This window comes from Bos javanicus, chromosome 1, assembly GCF_032452875.1.
Source record: "Bos javanicus breed banteng chromosome 1, ARS-OSU_banteng_1.0, whole genome shotgun sequence".
NCBI classification, from domain to species: Eukaryota; Metazoa; Chordata; class Mammalia; order Artiodactyla; family Bovidae; genus Bos; species Bos javanicus.
This window is the reverse complement of record NC_083868.1, coordinates 42,272,283-42,299,765: the sequence shown is the minus strand read 5'-3', so window position 1 is coordinate 42,299,765 and position 27,483 is coordinate 42,272,283. Positions and strand designations below refer to the sequence as shown.

Sequence of the window (27,483 nt, the reverse complement as noted above, 5' to 3'; positions counted from 1 at the left end):
GCACTGTCTAACAGAACTTTCCATGATGACAGAAATACTCCCTCTCTTCAGTGTGATAGCAAGTGGTCATGTGGCTGTTGAGCACTTTGAAATGTGGCTAGTAAGACTGAGGAGCTGAATTTTACTTCCACTTAATTTTAATTAATTGACCTCACATTTTAAACAGCCACAGGGGCAAGTGGTTACTATATAGGACAATGCAGCTCTAGGGAAAGGAATCTCTTAAGAAGCCAAAGTTAAGAGTAACAACAAGATGACAGTAATTTTATTTTATTTTTTTCGTACTTAAGAAATCACATCAAGATAAGGTAAGATATTTACTATTTATCTTTTTAATATATAATCCACTGGAATTTCCTAATCATGCAGTAAAATTGACCTGGAATTTATGTAGTTTATTTTTAAATGAAGAGTTCAAAAGTATTCATGTAACTATTCTTACATTATCTCTGGGGGAAAGACAAAAGTAATGGTTTATCTTCTGTATTTTTGACATGGGAAAATTGAGGGACAGCCTGATATTTACAGAGAAGCAATCGCATCTCTTCCCCATGCCAACAACAAAAATACAAAAATGCAAATGTAAATATTGTTATCAATGCTCTCTTTATTGTAGCACCCTCTATGCATTTTCACTTTCTATAATTAAAAAAAAACTCATTTTCTTTTTTATGTGACACCATTTGACATGACTCTAAGATATCAATAATTTATGCTAGAAGTAGTCTGTAAAAAGAAGCAATAATAGGCTGCAGGAACCTCCTCTTAATTGTTAAGCTTAGCTTTTTAGTAATAGGTAATTTTTCATAATCCCATCAGTGTCTGTGACCAGAACACTTTAACGTATCAGAATATTAGCTTTTTTTCCTGTTCGTTGTATATCTATTATTAAATATGATGCTTTTTCTTATCTGTTTTCTATTTTTGCTACTGACTAGGCCTGAATTTTAACACATTTTGCAACACATTTTAGTAAAACAGGATATGTATAAAAATGCTTATAGTGCATCAAAACTACTGTGGATAGCTTTAAAAAGTAACTAAGAAAAACAGGATAGAATTCCATTATAGAAAGACTTTAAAATCCCACCCCAAGAGACCTCTCTATATAATTTCAGAGTTACCTAATTATAAGTGCATAGAATAGATGACAAGTGAAGTTATAGTCTGAGAAAAAAATTAGCTGCCTTTATTAAGTATCATGTGCTAAATGCTTTGCATGTTTTTTTCATTTACTGCTTAAAATAACTCAATATGGTAGTTATTATTATCCTTATTCTTAAATGAGGAAATTTAGACTCAGATAAGTTAGGAAACTTGCCTAAATTCACACAGCATAGGCAGCAGAGCTGAAATCTGAACTTAGTTCCTTATAGCTTCCAAACGTGTCCTCTGGCTAGTCCGCAGGAATGCTTTTCAATTCTCATGAAAATGTCTTCCTCTCCTGTTTTATACCTATTGTTTTATATCAATTTTAGGAGTGATGATTACCATTTTATCTTTTGTTGTATATCTGCTAACTGGACTTCAAATCCAATCCTAAGTTTTGTAATAAGGATAAATCAAAAACATATTTACTTCATAGTTTGCAAAATGTAATCTCTGGCTGAACAGAGTAGTTTCTGACTGCTTCTGAGTCCTGTACACATTTCTATTATTGCATCTATTACACTGTATTATAATTTTTCACCTGCTTCTTCTCAGGTGAAATATACTTGAAAGCAGGAATTTCATGTCTATATTTTGTATATTTATCCCTATTTATGGTACCTGATGCATTAATTAATGTTATTGACCAAAACAAAAGCTATTTGAGGAAATTTTGGGGTTTGTCTTGATATAGGAGCAGACTCTTAGAAAATCTGGAGTTTCAACTACCCAAGAGGGAGTCAAAGCAGAAGCAAGTCAGCATTTGAAGTGCCTCAGAAAGAAATATTCATAAAAAATTGGGACATCAAGCATTATTGTTCAAAATGATCTCCTGATTTCTCTCTGGTTTGGCTGGACAATGAGTGAGACAGGGTCATGTTCTTCTCTAAGATGAAGGCATTGGACCCAAAGTCAGATTCCTGTAAAGACTGGTGGCTTTTTCCTCCTGTCCATAAGGTTTACTGTTTCCCATGACCCAAACATCCTTAGCTGCTGGAGAGCTGACTTTTCCAGACAACTCCTATAAACAGTTGACACCCAAATCCAGATTGCTTGGTGCCAAGCAAGCTGTCTATTCTCTTTTGACAAAGTTGTTCTCATGAGTATCCTGTAGGAAGAGACAGTGACAAGAAAGTGGGGTCCTTCACCTGGAACCTTTATCTACAATGTGTTAAGCAAGTGTCTAGTCCCACCATGCCTTTCCGTGGGGATACTGGGAGACTTGGGGACTCATGACATTTCTCCTTGCTGACCTCTAGGTTTAAAGTTTTCCCTGTTCTTTAACTTGTGACTTTGTGAAATTTGTCCTGAGCCCTGGTTCATGACAGATGTCAGTCATGAAGGTCCCACCTTAGAGGAAATGCTAATAACAACAACAGTGACAATAACAATTACTAACAATTATTGAGAGCTCTTGACTACTTCCAGGTGCTATTTCTAAATGATTTACATGTGTCAACTCTTTTAATCCTCACAGTAATATTATGTGGTAGGTACTATTTTTATCCCCACTTTACAAACAAGGAAAGAAACATAGAGAAGTTCAACTGGCAAACACTACACACCTAAAAGTTTTGCATTAGAAGGGAGCTAGAGAAGAAACTTGAGCAATATGATTCAAAAAATGGTTTAAAGATACAACATATTTCTAATGGATTTTTTATTTATCCAAAGAGATAAATATTCATCATTTAAAATGTACTATTAACATACCATGTATAAGGGATAGCATATTGAGTAAGAAACATCTCTGTCTTTAGGAAATATATACTCTAATGAAGGTGACCAAGGCGCTAGAGAAGAAACTTGAGCAATATGATTCAAAAAATGGTTAAAAGATAAAACATATTTCTAATGGATTTTTTATTTATCCAAAGAGATAAATATTCATCATTTAAAATGTACTATTAACATACCATGTATAAAGGATAGCATATTGAGTAAGAAACATCTCTGTCTTTAGGAAATATATAATCTAATGAAGGTGACCAAGGAGCTAGAGAAGAAACTTGAGCAATAGGATTCAAAAATGGTTAAAAGATACAACATATTTCTAATGGATTTTTTATTTATCCAAAGAGATAAATATTCATCACTTAAAATGTACTATTAAACATACCATGTATAAGGGATAGCATGAGTAAGAAACATCTCTGTCTTTAGGAAACATATAATCTAATGAAGGTGATCAAATATATAATCTAATGAATATGGAACATGCCATGTAGAACAGGGAATCATGGAAATTTGTCAGAAGAGTACCTATCTGAGCCTTTGGGAGACTTCTCAGAGGAGGTGAACTGAATGTAGAAGGTAGCAGGGTCCATGAGATTAGATGGGTCTAAGAGAAGAGATGTGATCTAATTAGGGAATTGAAGTAGATTTCTGTAACTAGACCAGATTCCTCAAAGAGAAGAATGGTGAGATTTGAGGCTGGAAAGTTAAGTAAAAACTACGTTTCTTGAGATCATGAATGATTTTTCATGCTATAAATACAGACTTTATGCAAAGGGGAGAAGGGTTTTGGCAAGTAGATGGCATTAGATTCGCCTTTTGGAAGCTCACTCTGGCTGCACTATAAGAGTGGGAGGACAGGGAAGGCCAGGAAGGAGGCTTGCAGTGATCCAGGCAAGAAGTCAAGATAGCCTTAGTTGAAGCAGAGGCCATAGGGTACAAGCAGTAGATTGACTTGACAGGAATGTAGGACTCAGGTGATATTAGACAGGGAAGTAGAGGGAGAAGAGAAGATTGACTTCTAGGGTTTTGGCTTGGTCAAGGAAACAAAGGAGGAGGAGCCATTTTGGGGCTGGAATGATCATGAGTTAAATTTTCTATGAGCTTTCTGGTTTCTGATTCAAGTTAAAATATGAAACTTTGAGAGCTTATTATATGTCAATTTCTGGGCTAGGTATTTTAACATAGCTTACCTTCTATGTGAGTGTGGTTATACATATTTTGCAGGTAAGAAATCTGAAGCTCTAACTGATGAACAGATTGTGTCAGATTCACATAGCTAGTAATTTCCTGAAGACTGGACCAATATTATCACCTTGGTAGCCTCTGAATCACGACAGTGGTAGAAAAAAACCTGTCCTGAGTCTTGTGCTACATTCCAGACTCATCCCCTAGAATTAACTCTTGAGCTTCTCGTAGACATTTACACACTCCATGCTTTCACTCTCACCCACTGCTGATGACTTTCATTCTTGTAGCTCCGGTTCGGCTTTCTCTCAAGATTTCTACATCTACTGTCTCTGGGATATCCCACTTCATAAAGTTGTCATGCAGGTGACATGATTTTTTTTTTTTCTTTTGCTGTTGTTCAAAACTAACCTTGTTCCTAAGTTTGGCATTTCTGTCCTCTGAAAAGGGTAGCATTCTTTTTTCAGTGATTTAAGTTAGAGATCAGTGGGTCCTCTAGGCTTCTGTCTTTCCTGGTGCTCAAAACTAACTTAGATGTTGATTTAAAGTTCATATACTTTAAATACAGCCCATTTTCAAATCCTCTTTTCAAATGATTTATTTTTCATTTTGATCACTGCAACAGACACTTAACTAGTCTTTCTGTCTCCCCTCTAATTCCCTCAATAATTCCTGCAGTGCACCTGAAGCAATCCTGCTGATGTGAAACTGTGATCACACTCCTTCCATATCTGGAATTCTGCAGCGGCTCACTATGACCCAGGTTTTCAATCCTCACCTCTGGCATGGTCCTGCTTCTCCTCTGCTTTGGCCACAAAATACTTGCACTCTCTGAGCTGGGCAAGCCGAATTCAAGAGCAGGAACTATTTCTTTTTTCCATGAGTTCCCGGCATCTAAAACAATGCCTTGTCAAACCAAAGAGTGAACTTCACTTGTCATATGTGTGATCTATGGCAGCTGTCTATTAACCTTTATCCTCATAAACATGTCTTTTGTGGGAAGTTTTGTTTTATAGGCATTTCTGGTTCCCTACTTAAGAACTGACAGGCAGCCAGCAGCATATGGAGTGCTTTGTCTAAAAGACTAAATGAGATTTGTTTTAGGATATGAAGGGGTGATAATTACTAGAGAGAATTTTGTTAGTAGTATGGTTTTATGATAGTTGTAGGCTGTCATCCTTTGGAGAAGAATTATGCAAGGTTATACCCTTATTTTAAAGTGTAAGAAGAAAATTAAAGTGAAGTGAAAAAATATGAAAATGACTGCAGTGATAACTTCTGTGCAGAGGTAGAAGGAATTAGATTTTGTCAGAAGTTATTATCTAAAACCTGGTGGGTTATTCTAAATAGATCATACTGGTTCCTCATCATTGACACTACAATTTTTAGCATCCTAGAATCAACACTAGGCTCAGTTGGGGCACGTAGCAGACTGTTCTGCTCTTGTTGAATCTGATGAGTTTTCCAATTGCGCTGAAGGTTTCTGAATCAAAGAAGACAATGTGAACCTTTTATTAAACGAGGCAAACAAGGAGCAGACAGTCAATAGGAAGACACTGAGATATCCCTGAACAATGCCATTGAACAAGAAATGTTTGGGCTGTGCAGGTAATCACATTTTTATGTTATAACACTGCTCAATATCTCTCAAAGAGAAGCACAGTGAATTTAGTTATTCATACTTCCTTTTAAAACAAACTGTCTCAAAATTTTAGCAAGGGCTTAAATGTACAATAGTAAATGGAATGTGAAATGATTCTATTTTTGTCTTCTCTCTAAATATTCATCATGACTTTGTGGAAAATTTGTAATTTCAAGTTGAATGTGGATGGTGAAGCAGAGTCCCAGTATATCCTTACTTTTTGTGAGATGATTACTTATAGATATGAAGACATTCAGATTTATAAAACAGTAAAACTGAAAGCCCTGGCAATGTAGTTTTCTGATATGCAATTTAAAGGTTGTGACTGCACAGGGAAAAGAAGGAAAGAAAAAAGAAGGGAAAGAAGTGGTTATAAGTAAATCACATTTAAAATCTTACCCCTACTCTCTTAGTCAATATTTTTCAACATACAGAAATTATAATTCAGTGGAAAGCAATCAAAACTCAAATGAAAATCAGTGTACACTGAAAAAACCAAAGGGGGATAGAGTGGTGAACATGCCGCTTGATGGCTTATCAGGTAAAGAATCTGCCTGCAATGCAGGAGACACAGGAGATGTGGGTTCGATCCCTGGGTTGGGAAGATCCCTTGGAGGAGGAAATGACAACCCACTCCAGTATTCTTGCCTGGAGAATCCCATGGACAGAGGAGCCTGGTGGGCTACAGTCCACAGGGTCGAAAAGAGTTGGACACAATTGAGAGACTAAGCACATAAGAGTGGTGAAAGAATAAGATACAGACAGAAAACACTTCTTCTGAGGCTAATTTATAATTTGTAAATCACTAGGGCATGGAAACATAACATTTCCTTTCTAACTTTAAGATAAACAATTTTTTAAAACCCTATACTTCAGACAGTTCTCCAATCTTATTTTACGGAAGTCTCAATAGAATGTCAAGGACCTATAAAAATGGAGAATGTTCATCCTCAGTAAGACACCGGTCAGATTGCTGAATGAGTGGACAAAATGGGGGACTATAGAAAGTGTAGCCCTCTTATAGATTAAAAGGTTGCTGATGATATGTTTTATGGTTTGGAAAATCTTCCGCCCTAACAGTTGAAAGTCATACTTCTTGAGACTGAGATAATTAAAACTTTCTATGCAACTACGCTTCAGTGTGTAAGTAGTGGAATGAGCATTAGTGAAGGAGTCACATGAACTGCCCTGGAGTCTGAAATGTCACTAACAAGCTCTGTGCTTGGGCAATTCTCTGTCTCCTCATTAAGAGAGAGAGAGAAAAAAAAAAAAAAAAGAGCCTGGATTCAGTGCTTGTGACAGTGCCTTTCAGCTCAAAAAGCTGTATTTCTAGGTTCAGTGAAACTGAAGGCTTAATCTACAGGATCTCTGGTAACATCTCTTGATTTCAAAGTTCTTTGACTGCCAAATCTAGACTTGGCATACCTTGAAAGGACTGTTTCCCACAGAGCTCCAAGTGTAGGGAGACAAAAATCCAGATGGGCCAAAGTATATCATTGTAAACTAAGATTAGGAAGATTTGGCAGGCCAAGATATTCTTTACTAGGAAGGTTCCCACCAACAAAGTATATTTTTTGAAATATAAAAACAATGTAAAGACATATTCCAAATCAACATTTTTGAAATGAGAAGACAACATTCTTAAAACTCAGGCCCATATTTCCAAGTCCTCTCTGGGGAAAAAAAAAAAAAAAAAAACAACTCAAAACAAACATTTCTTCACTGGTGCACCATTTCAATTTTAGAAAGATAACAGGCAACTTTAAGGGCCCATAAAAAATACCCAACCTGAACAGGGAAATGGCAGCCCACTCCAGTATTCTTGCCTGGGAAATCCCATGGACAGAGGAGCCTGGAGGGCTACAGTTCATGGATTCGCAAAGATCTGGACATGACCAAACACACACGCATGCAAAAATACCTAAAATCTTTGGAAACATAGTTTATGAGTATACAGTAAAAGAGTATTTTAAGATGCCCTCTTTATAAATATGCTTTAAAAGAGAACAAAGAATTATAAAAAATCATAAGAGCAAAAGATTGTAAATTTCTTTCAAACAGAAATGGAAGGTATAGTTAATTTTTTTATGAAAATGTTTCTGGTATGTATATACTTTCAGCAAAAAAAAAAAAAAAGAATTCCCTTGAAAATTACACTGTGGTAGTAGCATACTGGTTATTGGTTTCCTCTACTTGGAACTTTATTATTTGAATTATTTGCAATGGTGACAGATTGAATCTCACAATATCCCCTGTTACTCTTCTTTCTGTGTCAGACACGCATTATGCTAGTGTAATTAGTGTATATTTAATTAAAATGTTGCTCCTGCCTATGTACCAATATGAGGAGTTATTTAAAAAAATGAGAAAAAGGTCATTTTGAAAATTGCTTTGGTAGAAACATATTCAAATAAGTACAAAAATTCCCTCTGTAATATGGAAGGTTGAAATAATGGGAATGGGCCTTTAGCAATTTACTGTATCTTATACAGATCATTACACAAGGACCATTACATAATAAAGCAGAGTTTCGAAAATCTAATCAGAAACAAAAATTGAAAATGATTGGACTCTCTGAATCATAAAATCATACTGCATTTGAAGGTAAGTGGATTCTATATATCCACCATTCTTGGCTAAAATACTGACCTATAATTGAGAAAGGTTTTAGAATTATGAAGACAAACAAGAAATATGGTAAAAGGTAATTTTCTTCCTTCTCAACTTTTGAAAAGAGGAACCAATTCAGATAAGGTCAAAGGTTATTTCCAACCACATCATCTATTAAAAATCCTAAAGTTGAATTGTATTGTTTTTCTTCAGGTAAGCTTCAGGAAGCAATCTAAAGCAAAACTCACTATTATATAAAACCTTTTGAAAAGTAAGGAGAAGAAAAAATACAAAAACACTGAGGCAGCATTATGTTTCCTAGTAAACCTCAAACGAGATGTTCTCTGATAGCGGTTCTCTTTTTGGGAAATTGAACAGGCTTAGTAGCATATGCCTAAATGATACCATACCCAGGAGGCATTTGGGCTTCAAACTGCTTCCAGGCGAATTTTTTCTTTCTTAAAAAAAAAAAAAACATGCTAGGGAGAAACAAAACAGACAAAACCCAAGTCTCTAGTCTTGCATTCAGATCATTTGTTTGAGCAAAGTCGCCCCTCATTTACGTGGTGCAAGTTTTTCCCCGACATATTAGCTCTGTGGGGATTTGGTTACTTAATGTTGCCTGCTGTTCATGTTTTGCTTGCATTTTCTTCAGTTAAGCACATTCCATAATATAAGTGTTGGAAGAACTGCTATACCCCTGGTGTCATCTTTGGAGCCAGTATAGCTCCTAGCATTACAATGTACTCCTATTATGTAGTAAACAACAGTTATCTTGAACTCGGATGAAAATAACATAAAACATTATACTGTGATACATTAAAAAAAAAGTTAAAAATCTTAGAAAATAGCGAGGAAATTTGTGCCTTCAATGTGCCTGTGGCATGTTTCTGGTAATAGGCTAAATATGTGGACCATTAGAATTTTATTTTAAGCTACTGCCTTAAACATTTTTAAGAAATATAATACAGTACATTTTATAAATTTTTAACATCAAGACAAAAAGTACTGCTGAAAAGATTTATACTTTCAAACAACAGTGAGTCAATCCACATTCTTGCTGATAGGAAATAATAGAAACACTTCTACTGTGACACAGAGGCATACATAATTAAAGATGCTTTGATCTCATTTCATAGAGCTTGTGTGGTATAGAGACTCCTTTGAAAATTAAGACTTCTACAGTATAGCTCAGGGGTAAAAGCACACACTTTGGGGAAAACAGGGGTCTCCAACTTCAGTTCTATCAGGGGTTGGGGCTTCTCTGGTGGCACTAGTGGTGAAAAACCCACCTGCCAATGCAAGAGACGTAAGAGAAGTAGGTTCGATCCCTGGGTCAGGAAAATCCCCTGGAGGAGGGCACGGCAACCTACTCTGGTATTTTTGCCTGGAGAATCTCATGGACAGAGGAGACTGGTGGGCTACAATCCACAGGGTCTCAAAGAGTCAGGCACAACTGAAGTGACTTAACATACAACCTTGGGTAAGTTGCTTAAATTTTCTAGAAAGCCTTTTATCTATAAATGGGAATAAAAATAGTTTCAACCTTAGAGAATTATTTTGAAGATTAAATGAGTCAATAATCTAAAATAATTGACTCACAGTAAATTCAGAAATTGCAAGCTATGATTATTACCACCAATTAATTAAATACCTTCTATGTATCAGGTGCTTTTTATAATTGCTTGTGCTTAGTTGCTCAGTAGTGTCCAACTCTTTGTGACCCTTTGGACTGCAGCCCTCGAGTTTCTCTGTCCAAGGGACTTTTCAGGCAAGAATACTGCGGTGGGTTGCCATTTTCTTCTCCAGGGGAATCTTCCTGACTGAGGAATCAAACCGATGTCTCCTATGTCTCCTGCTTTGCAGGCAGATTCTTTACCTGTGGAACCACTGGGAAAGCTTATATAATCAAAAATACCTTAAATAATAGGGCATGCATACTTTTTTGGGCATATGTTAAAAAATAACTATGTTGCATTCACACAATGTTGTTTATATTAAAAAAAAAAAAAAAAGAAGGCCTGAGTCTATCCTTGAGGAGTATACATTCTACTTGGGGGCAGGAGCATGACTTAGAAATGCCAGAACTTCATCTTCTCACCTACACAGAGGGCTTCTTGAGAGTGAGGGCTGGATTTTCAAGTTCTCCAGAACTACCCACATGCCCAGTGACTGGCATGAGTTTAGTCAGTAACTGCTGAATGGCTAAGCAGATGGCATCTACTGTTATGCTTGGTAGGCCATACATGGATTAGTCTTCTGCACTGCTTTTTCTCATTTCCTTATGTATATTCCTTAATGTACATTACTACTGACCTTTGGGAAACTCATTATATTATTCACTAAAATAGACTATGCAAACTCAGAATTGTTCATTGCAATAAAATATGCCACAGTCTGCAGAATGAAGGGACTACCTCATAAAAACTACCTGAAATTTCCTAAACTCATTTAAAATCCTAAACCATGTTAACATTCCATATTTAGCTAAGCCCTTAAATTAAACTCCACAAAATGTAATAAAAATATAAAATATTCAAACAGAAAATAGTTGAACTTTTATTGTCTAAAAATGACTTTTCTTATTTAAAACACACCGTGGTTACAGAAAGTCAAATACAAGACTGAACTTTGACCAAACATGAGAAATTCAGGACAAATAGGAAATAACCAGTATTTGGAGAGAGCAGCTCAGAAAGTTTTGATTAAGCTATTTCTGCTTTCAAACAGAAATTCTGGTTACAGGATCTGTCACAGATACACTGACTTCCAATATGTTAAGCTAAACAGAATTTCAACTCTCTTCACTGCAGCAGGAAATATATTCACAAAATACATAAAAGATTTTAGCTCTTAGTACTTTCCTCTCTTATATTGATCTGAGGACCTCAAGGGTTTGGCATTTTTCCCTCCCCTCAGAAATTTCTGTTCTCCTCCTTGTTTCCAATTCTTGCTTACATATTCTTTGGTAGCCACTCAAAGGCCATGAAAAGAACTAGCTTAGCTCTTATCTAGTCCTTGAAAAACAACAAAGCACTGGGTGGAGGGAGCCTTCAGCCTTGCACTGTGGACACTGACAACACAGAATGAATGAAGATGGGCTTAATGTCAGGAGTCTATTCCTGGCTGCAGCAACTTCTTCTGATTCCAGAAATGGTCTTTATGGCCATATGAGGTTTAACAGACAGAATGGCTCTCTAAATGCTCATCCTGGACACAGATCATCAACACACATGGCCAGAATGACTGGGTAAACTGTTGGACATGATCCAGGAAGGGAGGAGCTGACACCAGATTTTGGACTGCTCTAGGCAGCAACTAAGGACCGTTTACAAGGGGGTCTGTGATGGAAATTACGCCTTTGGGCCTTTTCTCTCAGAAGTTGCTCTCCTAGAAAATTTGTCTTGTCATCTGGATCTACACTTGTACACGCTCTGTTCTGTGGAGGTTCTATCGGATTCTTGTACCCTCACAGAAATTCCTAAACTGAAGAAAAGAATGATGTGAACTATTTCTTTGCTGAGACAAATATGATAATTATTTCTTCAGAGATTATAAAGACATAGAATGTTACTGTTAAAAGGATATTAAATATCATTTAACCTCATCCTTTTATTATATTTGTTGGTCATGAAACTGAGGCACTTTTCATGGCTGAATTATAGTCTACCTAATGGTGGCTGTGGTTACCAAACTGGTGGTACAAAGTACCCCATGTGGTAAAATGATAATCCAGGAGACATAAAAAAATAATAGAACTTCTCTTTATGTTTATCTGTCTTATACAAGAGTGTGTGTGTGTGTGTGTGTGTGTGTGCACGTGTGCACGCACACATGCATAAGCTCAGTCGCATTCAACTTTTTGGGACATCATGGTCTGAAGCCTACCAGGCTGCTCTGTCCATGGAATTTTCTAGGCAAGAATAATGGAGTGGGTTGTCATTTCCTTTTCCAGAGAATCTTTCTGACCCAGGGATTGAACTCAAGTCTCTTGCATCCCTCATATTGGCAGGCATAATTTTTACCACTGTGCAACCTGGGAAGCCCCATCTTACTGTAAGAAAGACTATTTATGCATGTCTAATAAGAATGACTCTGACTTTTATGATCAAAATGGAATGACTTTTACAACTGTATTTGGCAATGTATTTATATATTTAAAATAAAATTCCTAACATTTCTTATCCTTTCTCACTTTTCTTTCCCCACACACTAATGATCATGTTACATATTACATATTTTACTGATTTACTTTGTGTAAAGTCTGTTTCCCTCTTGCTAGAATATAAACTCAATGAGGGCAAGAAATCACTGGCCTACGGACATAAACTAAACCACCATGAAAGAGGCAGTTATTTCCTCTTTCCTCCTCCTTGCCCATGACTTCTAGAAGGTTATTAGAATTGTTTTTTTTAGTATCACTGTCAAAGCACTTACTATGTGATTCTAGGGAAATCATGTCACCTCCCTAAACCTCAGTTTCATAAAAGTTCCATCCAGTTTGTTTTCCCTTGTATCTCTACTTCCTGAGAAGATACTCAACAAATTACTTTTTAAACAAAAAAATGAATGTATTAGTACAGTAGGACTTGTATATAATGTGCAGATAAATACACATATGTCAGTTGTGAAGGCTCAAGAAATTTTTACCGGCAAGGGTATATTATTAGTAAAGTTTGGAGTCCTCTGAGATAGGTAATTTTTTATTTTAGGTCTGACAGAGAACTGATTAAGATAAGGACTATATGGAACACCAGTTAAGGAAGGTACTTGAACTGAGGGCTCTTCTGTGCAGTGAGGATTTTCATTCATCTGGAGGAGGACTTTTTATTTTAGAGATTTGCTTGAATGGCCTGTACTTCACTTTCACTTTTCACTTTCATGCATTGGAGAAGGAAATGGCAACCCACTCCAGTGTTCTTGCCTGGAGAATCCCAGGGATGGCGGAGCCTGGTGGGCTGCCATCTATGGGGTTTTACAGAGTCGGACACAAATGAAGTGACTTAGCAGCAGCAGCAGCAGCAGCAGTCATGTCATAGTAGGACAAGCAGGCAAGCCTTATCTTGGGTTAAGAGTAGAGTAGGAACTATGGTGACTAAATCCAGGGTGTCTGTTATCTTGGATAGCTGGTTAAAAAAAGATGAGTTCTTCCTGGGAGTGAAGGGATGAATTTCTGCTCTTGAGATTCAATTTTAAGAAGCAGAGATGGACACAAGTTGCTCCAAACAAGGCCCAGAGGCAGGAAAGAGCAACAAGGTCCTTCAAATAAAATTCCTTTAGGGACAGTAAATGGCCTGGATCTAAAAAAGTTTAAATATTGGAAGTGTATCAAAGTTTGCTGGTCATGCCACACTCTGTACTTAAGGGAAAATGCTCTGCAGGACTAAGCCACCTGGCTTTGTGTTTTTATGAAGGGCTTTAAGGAGCATGGCTGCACAGCGTTTGATGATCTTGAACCTGCTACATGTAGGTTCTGGACCTGGCATTCTCCAGAGTCAGTAGGCACAAGAGCAGGCACTCGGCTTTGGAATTAACACTTCAAGTCAGGGAGAAATAAAAGTCATGGTGAGCTAAACAAAACCCAGTCTTATTGGTGTCCAGCATTTAAAAAGATTAACCTTTCTCTGTCACTGAACAAACCTTTAAGATATTTGGACCACTTGAGGTTGGGATGGGATAATGAGTATGAGGTGTGGAGGTGAGGCTCAAGCAGTTGAATGGAAAAAACAGAAGAGATGTGACAAGAGTTGACTACGTCTATGGATTTTCTAAAGAATCCATACCCACACAGTCTTTGTTTCCATCTGAGAACATTCAGAATCCCATCAGAGTTGACTTCCCATTACCACTGTCTCAGAAACTGTTAAATACTTCGAAGAAGGCAGGTGAGTGGACAGCGTCTGGATTCTGGGCTGAGGTAATGGGGTATGAAAATGTATCTGCAGATCTGACAGCACATTCACTTGCATTGTCAGGATTCTAGCATATTTTGACTACTGTCTCTACCACGTCCAACAGTCCATAGAGGTCAAATGTGTGCGAACTACCCTCTTCTATAATATTATTAGCCACCAAGGCAACTTTTGGAGAAAGCAATGGCACCCCACTCCAGTACTCTTGCCTGGAAAATCCCACGGATGGAGGAGCCTGGTGGGCTGCAGTCCATGGGGTCGCTAGGAGTCGGACACGACCGAGCGACTTCACTTTCACTTTTCACTTTCATGCATTGGAGAAGGAAATGGCAACCCACTCCAGTGTTCTTGCCTGAAGAATCCCAGGGATGGGGAGCCTGGTGGGCTGCCATCTATGGGGTCGCACAGAGTTGGACATGACTGACGCGACTTAGCAGCAGTAGCAGCAGCAAGGTAACTTTTACAGGTAAAATAGATTGCAAAAAGGGTCATGTATCTCCAAAGAACCATAGTATTAGATGATGTATTGACAACACATTGCCTGAAAGCATTTAATATTTTTCTGCTAAATTTTCTCCTAAATTAATTTGCTCTTCACAGTGCTACATTAAATTGCCCTAAGGAAGAAATGAAAGGTAAACATTATTCTTTGTTTTTTGATACTTGTAGGGCAAGGCTGTTGCATAGCACAGTCAGGCTTCCTTAGAACCACATGTGTGTTCAGTATTAGATGTAAGACATGGATAGGTACTTACATGACAAAGCCCATCAGCCGGCCCTTACCACACCAAACACAGCTCAGAGTGAAAGGCTAGTCAACTTCAGCCACAAACCCTGGACAACTCTCAGGAAGATAAGGGCTAATCTGAGTGAGGATAAATGGTATTTCTTCATCATTGATAATGTGTCTGTACTCACAAAGTGGCGGTTAACTACGGATGGCACTTACATCTTGGTTAGACATTTCCCAATAAGGTCTCTCTCCATAGGACATGACCTCCCACATGACAATGCCATAGCTCCATGCATCACTTGCTGAGGAGAATTTTCTGTAGGCGATAGCTTCTGGGGCTGTCCACCTTATGGGAATTTTCCCACCCTGGAAAACAAATTGGAGATTTTTACAGCTGGGTCACAAGTGTATTAAAGGTTGAAGTGGCACTGCAATTAAATACATTTTTATTAGAAAAACCTAAACACTGCATGATAGCATTGGCATTTTAAGTAAAAAGAAAACTAAAACCAGAATAATGTTAAAATGTCAGAAATAAAAGGTTTAATTGGGATATAAGTCACACTTCAGAAATATTTTATTTCATTCATTAGAGAAATTTATTTTCACTTTTCTGAATCACACAATTAAATTCACTATCATGCCATCTGAAAAAAGTTCTACATTAAAGAACATTAAAACTGAATTCAACATTCATTAAACATTGTATTGCATGTATAAATAATAATGATAATAAGTTCTAACTTAATTGAAGTCAAATGGTTAAATAAAGAGCTGAGATTTCTCTCTCTAAACAATTTAATGTCTATCAGAACTTTATTTCCTTTTCCTTTCATTTTTTTAACCTGCTTCGATCACTTTTATTTGAAATTTAAAAATCCATGAACATTATACAGAAGCCCGTGAGAAAGATAATCTTTCCTTAGAACTCCTTAGCTTAGTTTATATTTTGTACTTTGTCTTTAAGTTAACATTGGAACATATTAAAGAGATTAAATTACATGAATTTAATCTATACTGTGCAGGTAGTAAAGTCTTCTATTGTGTTATACTTATTTTTTTTATCAATACATTACATTTTTATCTCTCAAAACACGCTATAAGCCCTTTTTACTGTAATGACAAGAATAAAACAATTCATCCGTTTGATTTACAATCTTTGAAATCTTTGCAGCTCTGAACAGCAAGTTGAGCGAGGAGAGCAAGCCTGGTGCCACTAGATGGCGGAAGAGAACAAGGAGCGGCTCCCAGACGGCGGTCTCCGACCCGGTGGAGAGGACTTCAATTCCCAAGAAAGGAATGATAGTCAGAAAACCCGCCCTGACAGAATTGTTTCATCATTATCAGCACTTTCATGATCACATCATCTGGTCACCTGGTGTGCTCAAAGTCTGGTATTAGGGTGAGTGGGCTGGAGGGAAATAAAAGGTGGATTCTCTGGCTCTTGAGAAATTTAGGGCGAGCAACTTTAAAGAGGAAGACCTTAATGGAGTAATCGCAACACTACTTATTTAAGTAATCTAAACACTACTTAGCAAGGAGAGATAAGAAAGCCTTCCTCCGTGATCAGTGCAAAGAAACAGAGGAAAAAAATAGAATGGGAAAGACTAGGGATCTTTTCAAGAAAATTAGAGATGCCAAGGGAACATTTCATGCAAAGATGGGCACAATAAAGGACAGAAATGGTATGAACCTAACAGAAGCAGAAGATATTAAGAGGTGCCAACAATACACAGAAGAACTACATAAAAAAGATCTTAAGGACCCAGATAATCATGATGGTGTGATCACTCACCTACAGCCAGACATACTGGAATGCAAAGTCAGGTGGGCCTTAGAAAGCACCACAAGGAACAAAGCTAGTGGAGGTGATGGAATTCCAGTTGAGTTATTTCAAATCCTGGAAGATGATGCTGTAAAAGTACTGCCTCAGTATGTCAGCAAATTTGGAAAACTCAGCAGCAGCCACAGGACTGGAAAAGGTCAGTTTTCATTAAAATCCCAAAGAAAGGCGATGCCAAAGAATGTTCAAACTACCGCACAATTGCACTCATCTCACATGCTAGCAAAGTAATGCTTAAAATTCTCCAAGCCAGGCTTCAACAACATGTGAACCATGAACTTCCAGTTGTTTAAGCTGGATTTAGAAAAGGCAGAAGAACCAGAGATCAAACTGTCAACATCTGTTGGATCATCGAAATAGCAAGAGAGTTCCAGAAAAACATCTATTTCTGCTTTATTGACTATGTCAAAGCTTTTGACTGTGTGGATCACAACAAACTGTGGAAAATTCTGAAAGAGATGGGAATACCAGACTACCTTATCTACCTCCTGAGAAATCTATATGCAGGTCAAGAAGCAACAGTTAGATCTGTACATGGAACAACAGACTGGTTCCAGATAGGGAAAGGATTACGTCAAGGCTGTATATTGTCACCCTGCTTATTCAACTTATATGCAGAGCACATCATGTGAAATGCTGGGCTGGATGAAGCATAAGCTAGAATCGATTGCCAGAAGAAATATCAATAACCTCAGATATGCAGATGACACCACCCTTATGGCAGAAAGTGAAGAAGAACTAAAAAGCCTCTTGATGAAAGTGAAAGATGAGAGTGAAAAAGTTGGCTTAAAACCCAACATTCAGAAAACTAAGATCATGGCATCCAGTCCCATCACTTCATGGCAAATAGATGGGGAAACAATGGAAACAGTGACAGACTTTATTTTGGGGGGCTCCAAAATCACTGTAGATGGTGACTGCAGCCATGAAATTAAAATATGCTTGCTGCTTGGAAGAAAACCTATGACCAATCTAGAGAGCACATTAAAAAGCAGAGAATTACTTTGCCAACAAAGGTCTGTCTAGTCAAGGCTATGATTTTTCCAGTAGTTATGTATGGATGTGAGAGTTGGACCAAAAAGAAAGCTGAGCACTGAAGAATTGATGCTTTTGAACTGTGGTGTTGGAGAAGACTCTTGAGAGTCCCTTGGACTGCAAGGAGATCCAACCAGTCCATTCTGAAGAAATCAGTCCTGAATAGTCCTTGGAAGAACTAATGCTCAAGATATGAAGCTCCAGTACTTTGGCCACCTGATGTGAAGAACTGACTCATTGGAAAAGACCCTGATGCTGGGAAAGATTGAAGGCGGGAGGAAAAGGGGACAACAGAGGATGAGATGGTTGGATGGCATCACCGACTCCATGTACATGAGTTTGAGTAAGCGCTGGGAGTTGGTGATGGACAAGGAGGCCTGGTGTACTGCAGTCCATGGCATTGCCAAGAGTTGGACATGACTGAGTGACTTAACTGAACTGACTGAAACACTACTTACTTGAAGGGAAGAGAGGTTCACCCAAAATAGTAATAATTAGGTTTCACAAGGCAAATGAGAACATTAACAGAATCCGCATTTTAAAGACCTGTGGCAAGGAACTGTTTAAAGGCGCCTTGGGGGAAAATACCTTGATTCGGTCCCTTTATTTTACAGGTGAGTTGACTGAGCCCAGGGTTTAGAAATTTAGAGGCTTAGAGATTCTTTCCCATGTTATTGCTGCTGCTAAGTTGCTTCAGTCGTGTCCGACTCTGTGCAACCCCATGGACGGCAGCCCACCAGGCTCCCCATCCCTGGGATTCTTCAGGCAAGAACACTGGAGTGGGTTGCCATTTCCTTCTCCAATGCATGAAAGTGAAAAGTGAAAGTGAAGTCGCTCAGTCGTGTCCGACTCTTTGTGACCCCATGGACTGCAGCCCACTCGGCTCCTCCGTCCATGGGATTTTCTAGGCAAGAGTACTGGAGTGGGGTGCCATTGCCTTCTCCCATGTTATTAAGCACACAATATTAGCTAATGTGATCAAAGTAGTATTATGGGGCATTGATATAAAGATGTAAATATTTCAGCATGGGGGAAAAGGTGGATCAAGCCAACTTTAATGTTTTAACTCTGAGTGCCAATGTAGGAGACCTGAGTTTCATCCCTGGGTCAAGAAGATCCCATGGAGATGGAAATGGCAACCTGCTCCAGTATTCTTGCCTGGAGAATCTCATGGACAGAGCCTGGTACAGTCCATGCTGTGCTGTGCTTAGTTGCTCAGTTGTGCTGTGCTGTGCTTAGTTGCTCAGTTGTGTCCGACTCTTTATGACCCCATGGACTGTAGCCCATAGGGTCTCAGATGAATTGGACAACAATGAAACAACAACAATCTATAACCATATATCACATTAGTATAATGCAAGGGAGCCTGAAATGGGGTTTTCACCCTTGGGGGCAGTGCCAAATTAAGAGCAGGAAATTAAATATACAAAGTTGGTGATAGAAGTTTAAGAGGGTGGTGAGTCCAGGAAGGGAGATGCAAGAGGAGGATTCATTCTTGTTAAGTAGAGTTGCCAGATAAAATAGAGGACCCACAGTTAAACTTGAATTTCAGATAACAAATACTTTTGTTTAATATTAGTGTGTCCCATGAAGGAATTTTTTTTTTGGTACAAGTATGTCCCAAATATCAGATGAGACATATTTATACTAAAAATATATCCATTGTCTGGGTTTCCCTGGTGGCTCAGCAGTAAAGAATCCGCCTGCAATACAGGAACCACAGGAGATGCTGGTTTGATCCCTGGGCTGGCTTCCTAGGAAGCTGGAAGAGGACATGGTAACCTACTCCAGTATTCTTGCCTGGAGAATTCCATGGACAGAGGAGCCTGGCGGGCTACAGTCCATAGGATCACAAAGAGCTGGACATGACTGAAGTGACTGAGCATGCATGCACATATTCACTGTTTACCTGCAATTCAAATTTAACTGGGCATCTTATATTTTTGTTAGTGTTAGTTGCTCAGTTGTGTCTAACTCTTTGTGACCCCATGGACTGTAGCCTGCCAGCCTTCCTCTATTCATGGAGATTCTCCAAACAAGAATACTGGAGTGGGTAGCCATTCCTTTCTCCAAGAGATCTTTCTTACCCAGGGGTGGAACCCAGGTTTCCTGCATTGCAGACATATTCTTTGCCTTCTGAGCCACCGTTTATTCACTACATGTGGCAACCCTTAACCAAAGGGAATTTAAAAAATTAAGAAATGGGAACATTGTAAATGATCTGACAGAACACGGTGTTCTGAAAAAACTAGGTGGTCTACACCTTAGGAAGGACAAGCTTACTCAACTTGTATTCATGTACTAACACTGCAACAGCCTTTGTTTTATTGTGCTGTGGCTGAAGCTCCTCAGGCTTGTGGCTGTGCTTTTTGAAGCCACTTAAGTCAGGCTCAGGTTGCTTTCAAATATAGAATCCACACTTCCCAGAGAATAAGTTAACAATCTGTAGATCTGACCTCAGAACAGAGGCATGAGCAGCAGCCTCACCTAGAATTTCTGATTCTGGTTATTTCTTGGTCTCTCCTGGCAAATGGTATGTGGAAGTGTGACTTGCTAGTCTGCTGGGTTGTTTCTTCACTAAATCTTTGTGAGTTCTATTGAGACAGGCTGAAAAATGGAGTTAAGGGTTATTTTATGTGCTTTCACTTATAAATGACATCTCATATAAAGGAGTCACATATAAATTTATACTTCCTATAACTTGATAACACATATAAATGATAATTTTAGCACTTTCCTTCCTAAGATTTTATTTTTTTCCTCAAGGGGAAGATATTACAGAATATTTGATTAATAAGCATTTCTACACATTTACGGACTGAATTGTGTTCCTCCAGAATTCATATGTGGAAACACTAACCCTCAATGTGACTGTAATCTGGAACTAGGGCCTCTGAAGAGGTAATAAATGTAAATGAGATCAGGAAGGTGGGCCCTAATCCAACATGACTGGTGTCCTTATTACAAGAGGAAGATACGGCAGTGGTGTGCAGGCACAGGAGATAGGCCATGTGAGGACACAGCAAGAAGCTGACCCCCTGCAAGCCAAGGAGAGAGGTCTCAGGAGAAGCCAAAACTGCCAATACCTTGAATTTGGATGTCCAACCAACACAACTATGAAAAATTAATTTCTATTATTTGAGCTGCCCAGTCTGTGGTATTTGCTATGGTAGCCTTAACAGACAAATACACTGAAAAATTATACTAATATACTAAAATATTTAAAATAACCAATTTTCCCCCTAAGATGAGCAACAATGCAGAGGACAGTACATCTTCATTTCAAGTTTTATTCCAGGTGTCATACTGCAGTAGAAAGGGTGAGCTAGCATAAACCTTAAAATAAGATGTATTAAAAAAAATTGGTAAAGAATTTTTAATGTAGGAGATACCATTCTCGTTAACAAAAAAATGCATGGTAACATGAACCTGAGCGTATACACAAACTGCACTGTCTGTTTGTCAATAATTCTGAGCATATATGGGATGGTGATAAGAAAACATTCAAATCTTTCTTTTTCTAATGAGAGGACCTACAGTAGATATACTCTTTCTATAAAGTACAAGATGAAGCAGAAAGGAAGAGGTCCTTAAGATTATTGCACCATCTCTACTGCCTTTCCTACTTTAGAGGAAATGAAGTTTAGTTCTTAAAAACTTAAAAAAAAAAAAAAACTGAATGAAAAAAAAAACCAAAAACTGAATGGCCCAACAAACTCCTGTGGCTTAATCTCATCTACTTATAATATTTTTGCTCATGGTCTTGAATCATAGACAGAGATAATGCACTAAGGTGCTTTTTTTCTCAAAGCATTAAGCACCAGATGTTTGTTTCAGGTTTCAAGAATAAACAAATACTACCTTAGACTTGAAATCATAATTATTGGAACAGTGCATGTTGCTTTGCCATATGTTTATGAGAAAAAAAGAAGTTACCAAAGATGCTAATCAAAATGACTGAAAAGGCTCAAAAGCCTTCTAATTTACTAATACCTCCCTTTTGCAGCAAACTTAATCACTAGAGAACAAAGGAGAAACAGGAAGTAAACAAACTGGATATCACTACTGAAAAGTTTGTTGGCAAACCTTTTTTTTTCTGTTTTTCAAGTCATATCCAGAGCTTGATTTGTAATTAGGTAGAGAGACTGTAGCAGGAAAAAGTGCTAAAGGTGGCACCCGGAGCCCTGTGTATCTGTACACTCTATACCCCTCATGGAGTTGCACTGATATTATAGTTGTATTTAACTCACATCTGAGTTTTAAAACCTAATCCTCTAATCTTCAGCAGAGAGAACAATCAATTGAAATATAGTAACATAATGTTATAGAGGCTTAATACTAAAACCAAATGGAAAAATTCCATTGAGAAAGAACACAATAAAAATCTCTCATTTCTCATTCACTGGATTTGATGGTTATCTTAAAAGCAAATGGCTTGAATAGACACCAATTTGCCTGCAGACTTTCCTTTTCTTATTTCCTCAGTCTGTCTCTGTAGTACCCAAACTCCAAGGAGTATAAAAATTATAGTACAGAAAACATAGATACCATGCTTAAAAGATTAGTTTAAGGAATTTTTAATCACAATTTTGACTAATGTTTTTCCATATGAGCTGCAGATTCTAAGTGAGATTCAGCTCTACCATAACCCATTGTGTGACCATGGGCAAATCTTAACTCCTAGTCTTTTATTTTTGATATACAAAATGAGAGGACTCGATTTAATGATCACAAAACAGTAAAATATGATGATTTTAATATTTGCCTACAGTGTCTCAGCTCAGAATAAATTGTAAGGAGATGGGCCATATGAGTTGATACATAAACTGTGTGAACAGAGAGCCTGATGACAGATAGCAAAGAAGATAAGGACACTCATTATATTTCTCAGGTCAATGGTTACAGGGATCATCTCGAGTAGTAAGGAAGAGTTAAAATAACTACTTTTTAAGAAAGTAAAAGCATGATGAATGCATTTTAGGAAAGCATAGGCTAGATACATTGCCTTTTTTCTCTTTATTTTTAAATCTTTATAGGTTAAAATACTGAAAATGAGTAACCATTAGTTATTTATCTTAAGAGGTTGCTGCTGCTGCTGCTAAGTCGCTTCAGTTGTGTCCGACTCTGTGCGACCCCATAAGATGGCGGCCCACCAGGCTCCCCTGTCCCTGGGATTCTCCAGGCAAGAACACTGGAGTGGGTTGCCATTTCCTTCTCCAATGCATGAAAGTGAAAAGTGAAAGTGAAGTTGCTCAGTCATGTCTGACTCTTCACGACCCCATGGACTGCAGCCTACCAGGCTCCTCTGCCCATGGGATTTCCCAGGCAAGAGTACTGGAGTGGGGTGCCATTGCCTTCTCCGATCTTAATAAGTTAAAACACTGTTAATCTGTTAATGAGTAACCATTAGTTATTTAGAAAACTCATTATAAGAAAATTTACTGACGAAGGCATTAATGTGTTTCCTGAAAGATCACTTTACAATTTCTTGTCAGTGGGATTATCTGTGGCAGAATGGTCTGGTTTGGAGAGCCCTGGTGGGAAATCAGCATTTTGGGCCTTCTGCCTTAATCTGTTATGTTGTCCTGGGAAGTTGTAGCAAATCACAGAGGGATGTCACAACAGAGTATTTATATAAACAACTTTCACTAAGGGGATATTCTTTCTCTAGAAAATTATTGATTTTGAGACATAAACCCATCTCTGAGCATCTCTTTGTTGTTTGTATCCCCAAATCAACAAATTAAAATATTATGGTGCACAAATATTATCTGGTGCAAGTCTTTTAAAATGACATCCCCACTCCCTCTCAGAGGGGTATGTTCTTTCCTCCATTGAAATTTATTGATCTTGGGCAACTTTGGTACTTTGTGAAGTTTTATGCTCTTCTAAGACATGGGTTTAGTATCTGTCCTTCCTTGAAAAAATACTGAGGACTGCAATGTTGTGAATTCTTTTGTAAAGGAGAAAACCTCTCCAGTTTTGGCTTCTAGGTATCATTTATTAAGGGAATTAAATGTGACAGTACACATGAGCATCTCTTAGCTGTCAACACATGATAGGCACTCAGCAAATGTTATCTGTCTCCTTAATTTATGTATTTAAAATTGTCTTATTTTGGATCTGTTTGGCTTCCAGTGTAGATTAGCATCCCAGTTTACTCATCTGAGGTCACTGAGCTCACCCACTACAGTACCCAGGGTGATCTTCTCAAACCAGAGGCACAAATTCTATTGATGGACAGGCTCTGACTCAGTTCTTATAATTTAGACCTTGTCCTGTCCACTTTGAGGAAATCTGTGCATCTTGGTCCAGTGGGTTTGGTCCTATGTCTATGTTCCTGCTGTTGCCCCACTAGTGCCCTTCCAAGACTGAAGACATGTCTTATCATCTCATTCTTTCATAGGTAGAATTCTGTCATCGAAGAACATTATCTATGACTGAATGTTGGCATTCATGCTTCCTTTGGAAGTCCTCTGGCCTATAGGCATTTCTGCCTACAGATAGACCTACCTGATAATGATTGTGGATTTCTTTCCTTTTTTTTGGTGTCTGTCTTCTCCCTGTAGGATGAGTGGCCCACTGGATGAGTTATAAACCTTTTCCCTAAAAATGTGCATGTAGATACAGCCACACAAGACTTTGCATAAGTATCATGGGATTCACAGATGTCAGACTGAGATACTTTAGCTATAAGCAAAAGACTCTTTTTGGCATAGTATTTTAAAAATGTAAGTCATTGATTAATAATAACCAATTTTTATAGGATAATAATTACTGTAGAAATATATGGTAATGAGTAGTGTTTTAGGTCACAAATAGATGAAATAAACCATTTTTATATTTTTATATAAAACAAAGATTAAAAAAAATTTAACTTATTTTTAATTGGTTGATTATTGCATTACAATTTTGTGTTGGCTTCTCCCATACAACAATATGTGGCTGCTGCTGCTAAGTCGCTTCAGTCGTGTCTGACTCTGTGCGACCTCATAGACGACAGCCCACCAGGCTCCACCGTTCCTGGAATTCTTCAGGCAAGAACACTGGAGTGGGTTGCCATTTCCTTCTCCAATGCATGAAAGTGAAAAGTGAAAATGAAGTCGCTCAGTCGTGTCCGACTCCTAGCGACCCCATGGACTGCAGCCCACCAGGCTCCTCCACCCATGGGATTTTCCAGGCAAGAGTACTGGAGTGGGTTGCTGCTGGGAGCCAGCATGAGGAACTCCGCCTGTGGCAAAGGTCATGAGGAAGGAGTCTCGGCATATGCAAAGGTGGGATCGAGCCTCAGGAGTCTCCCTGGAAATTCTTGAGCACCTACCCCCCAAACCAGAGTCTGCCTACTTTACTGCTTTGTGCTCTCACCTACACCTCTGACTTTATGGGGGGCTGTCCCCCACCACCTCTCTCTGAAAAAGAGTTAACTTACAGCTCCAGTTGATAAAGTTCCTGGGTGTGACAAGAGTGTTTCAACCTACAAACTCCTTTGGAAGTCCTCTGGCCTGCCTGAACAGGTTCTTCCGGCCACATGTGATTGTTCACAGCCTCCCAACCGTGAGAGGCATAAGATGTTCTAAACTGTCTAAATACAGATTCCTTTGAGCAGTTAAAAGATTGGTTAGAAATTGTATTGGTGAAGGGTTTTTCACCTGTTGGGCCAATGTTTGCTGCTAAGTTTCCATATCCCTTACCTACTGTGTCCCTGGCAGTGTATTGATGAATATAATTGGTGTATAGGAATGTAAGCAGTAGCTTTAATGTTTGTAACCTTGGACGCTTGAGTTAATACTTTTCTTGTTATAGCCCACCATACCTTTGCCCTATAGGAATGCAACTTTATCTAATGTTTTCGGAGGGTGGCGCCTGACTTTAGAATAATCACCTTTAGAGAAAAATAAGTTTTCTGAAGAAAGGGTCATAAAATGTTAACAGGCTTCTTGGCCAGAAGATGATGTAAATCACCTAAACTTTTGCATATGATAGGTTTGCAGGAAGAAATCCTGGCTTATTGATGACTCTACCCCTTTCCCCATTATACTCTATGCACAACTTAAGGTATAAAAACTACTTTGGAAAATAAAGTGCAGGCCTTGTTCACTGAAACTTGGTCTCCCCATGTCGTTCTTTCTCTCACCTTCTGGCTGAATTTCCATCTGGGGCGTGGAGGCTCATCAAGCCTACTAATTATGCCTGGGCTTCTAAGATCTGACCAGGGAGGCCTTAGTGTTTCCTCTCCTTCGGGAGAATGGGAGGACACCTGTGGCCTACGTGGGTGACGCAAATTCCTTGTCTGGAATTTTATTGGCTTTCCACATAAACCAAGTTATTCAGCCTCTTTTCTCCACTGAATTTTCCTACTGAGCTATCCTTATTCTATTACTTTTTATGTCTCTAATTAATATTTAATTAAAGCTATTGTATCCAGTTCGCCGACGCCGTGCCGGCTTCGAATTCCCTGGATCCACCGGGGCTGGACCCCAGCAGGTTGCCATTGCCTTCTCTGACAACAATATGAATCAGCTATAAATATACATATGTCCGCTCCGTGTTGAACCTCTCCTCCACCCTACCTCATCCTGCCCCACTAGGTCACCGAGTACCGCACTGAGCTCCCTGTGTTATCTAGCAACTTCCCATAAGCTATCTGTTTTACATATGGTAATGTGTATGTTTAACCACTATTCTCTCAATTTGTTCCAACCTCTCCTTCCCCTGCTGTGTCCAAAGTCTGTTCTCTATGTCTGTGTCTCTATTCCCACCATGCAAATAGGTTCATCGATAGCATTTTCCTAGATTACATAAATGTGTGCTATGATATTAAACAATGACTTCTTAACAGTTCTTGTTTCTGTGTGGGTATCCCTGAGGTCTCAGGCTCATGGGTTTTAAGAATCTAGAACTCACCAACTGTTTGACCTTGGACTGAAAAGGCCTGCAATTAGGTTTTCCATGGATATGTGTTTTTTTTTTTTTTTTAAGTGAATCTAAATGCCTTTAGACAGACCATGGACTCTGCCGAGCACCCCCAATCCACCCTGCTTCCAGTGCAGGGTGCCTGGGTTCCATCCCTGGTCAGGGAACTAGATCTTACATGCCACAACTAAGAAGGTCCCGCGTGCCACAACAAAGACAGAAGATCCTTCCTGCTGCAAGTAAGAACTGGGAGAGTCAAAATAAATAAATAAATATTTAAAAAAAATCCTATGCTGACTCTTCTCTGGACAGTAACACTCTTCATGATGTCACTTCTCTCTCTCTTTTCATTTTAATCCAGTTCTTCAAAAGACTACCTACCTACCTACCTGTCTAATTTTTTCCCCAGTATACTTTAATGAAATTTCCTTAAAGTTTTCATCTATAATTTTTATGGCAAAGACCTATGGAAATTAGCACAGAAGCAATAGTTTTTTTTTTTTTTTAAACATACCATATAAATCATAAAGGGGAATAAAGGATTAATTATTTGGGGTCATTAATATTGAGAAATTTAATATATTAAACACTAACATAATATATAAAGTGATAATATGCATGTAAAACTTGAGCATGTTAAAACATTTTTATATGAATAGCCTAAAACTGATGTATACTATTAAAGAGTGAATACTTTGCTTTCTTATCAAGTTGTCTTGTGAGA

The 27,483-nt window shown here is 38.3% G+C and overlaps 1 protein-coding gene and 1 long non-coding RNA gene across 12 annotated transcripts in view; one reads left to right on the top strand and one right to left on the bottom strand.

Moving 5' to 3' along the window:
- EPHA6 (EPH receptor A6) overlaps positions 1-27,483 on the bottom strand; it is a 1,025,466-nt gene that overhangs the window by 29,775 nt on the left and 968,208 nt on the right. For all 11 annotated transcript variants that reach the window (XM_061435761.1, XM_061435945.1, XM_061435852.1 and 8 more), the window contains one exon: positions 15,185-15,334. In XM_061435761.1, coding sequence (XP_061291745.1) covers positions 15,185-15,334 — 150 coding nt within the window. The remainder of the gene's footprint in view (positions 1-15,184; positions 15,335-27,483) is intronic.
- On the top strand, positions 76-25,949 carry LOC133259560 (uncharacterized). Its single transcript, XR_009740453.1, has 2 exons — positions 76-308; positions 16,143-25,949. It is a non-coding gene; the product is annotated as an uncharacterized LOC133259560 (long non-coding RNA).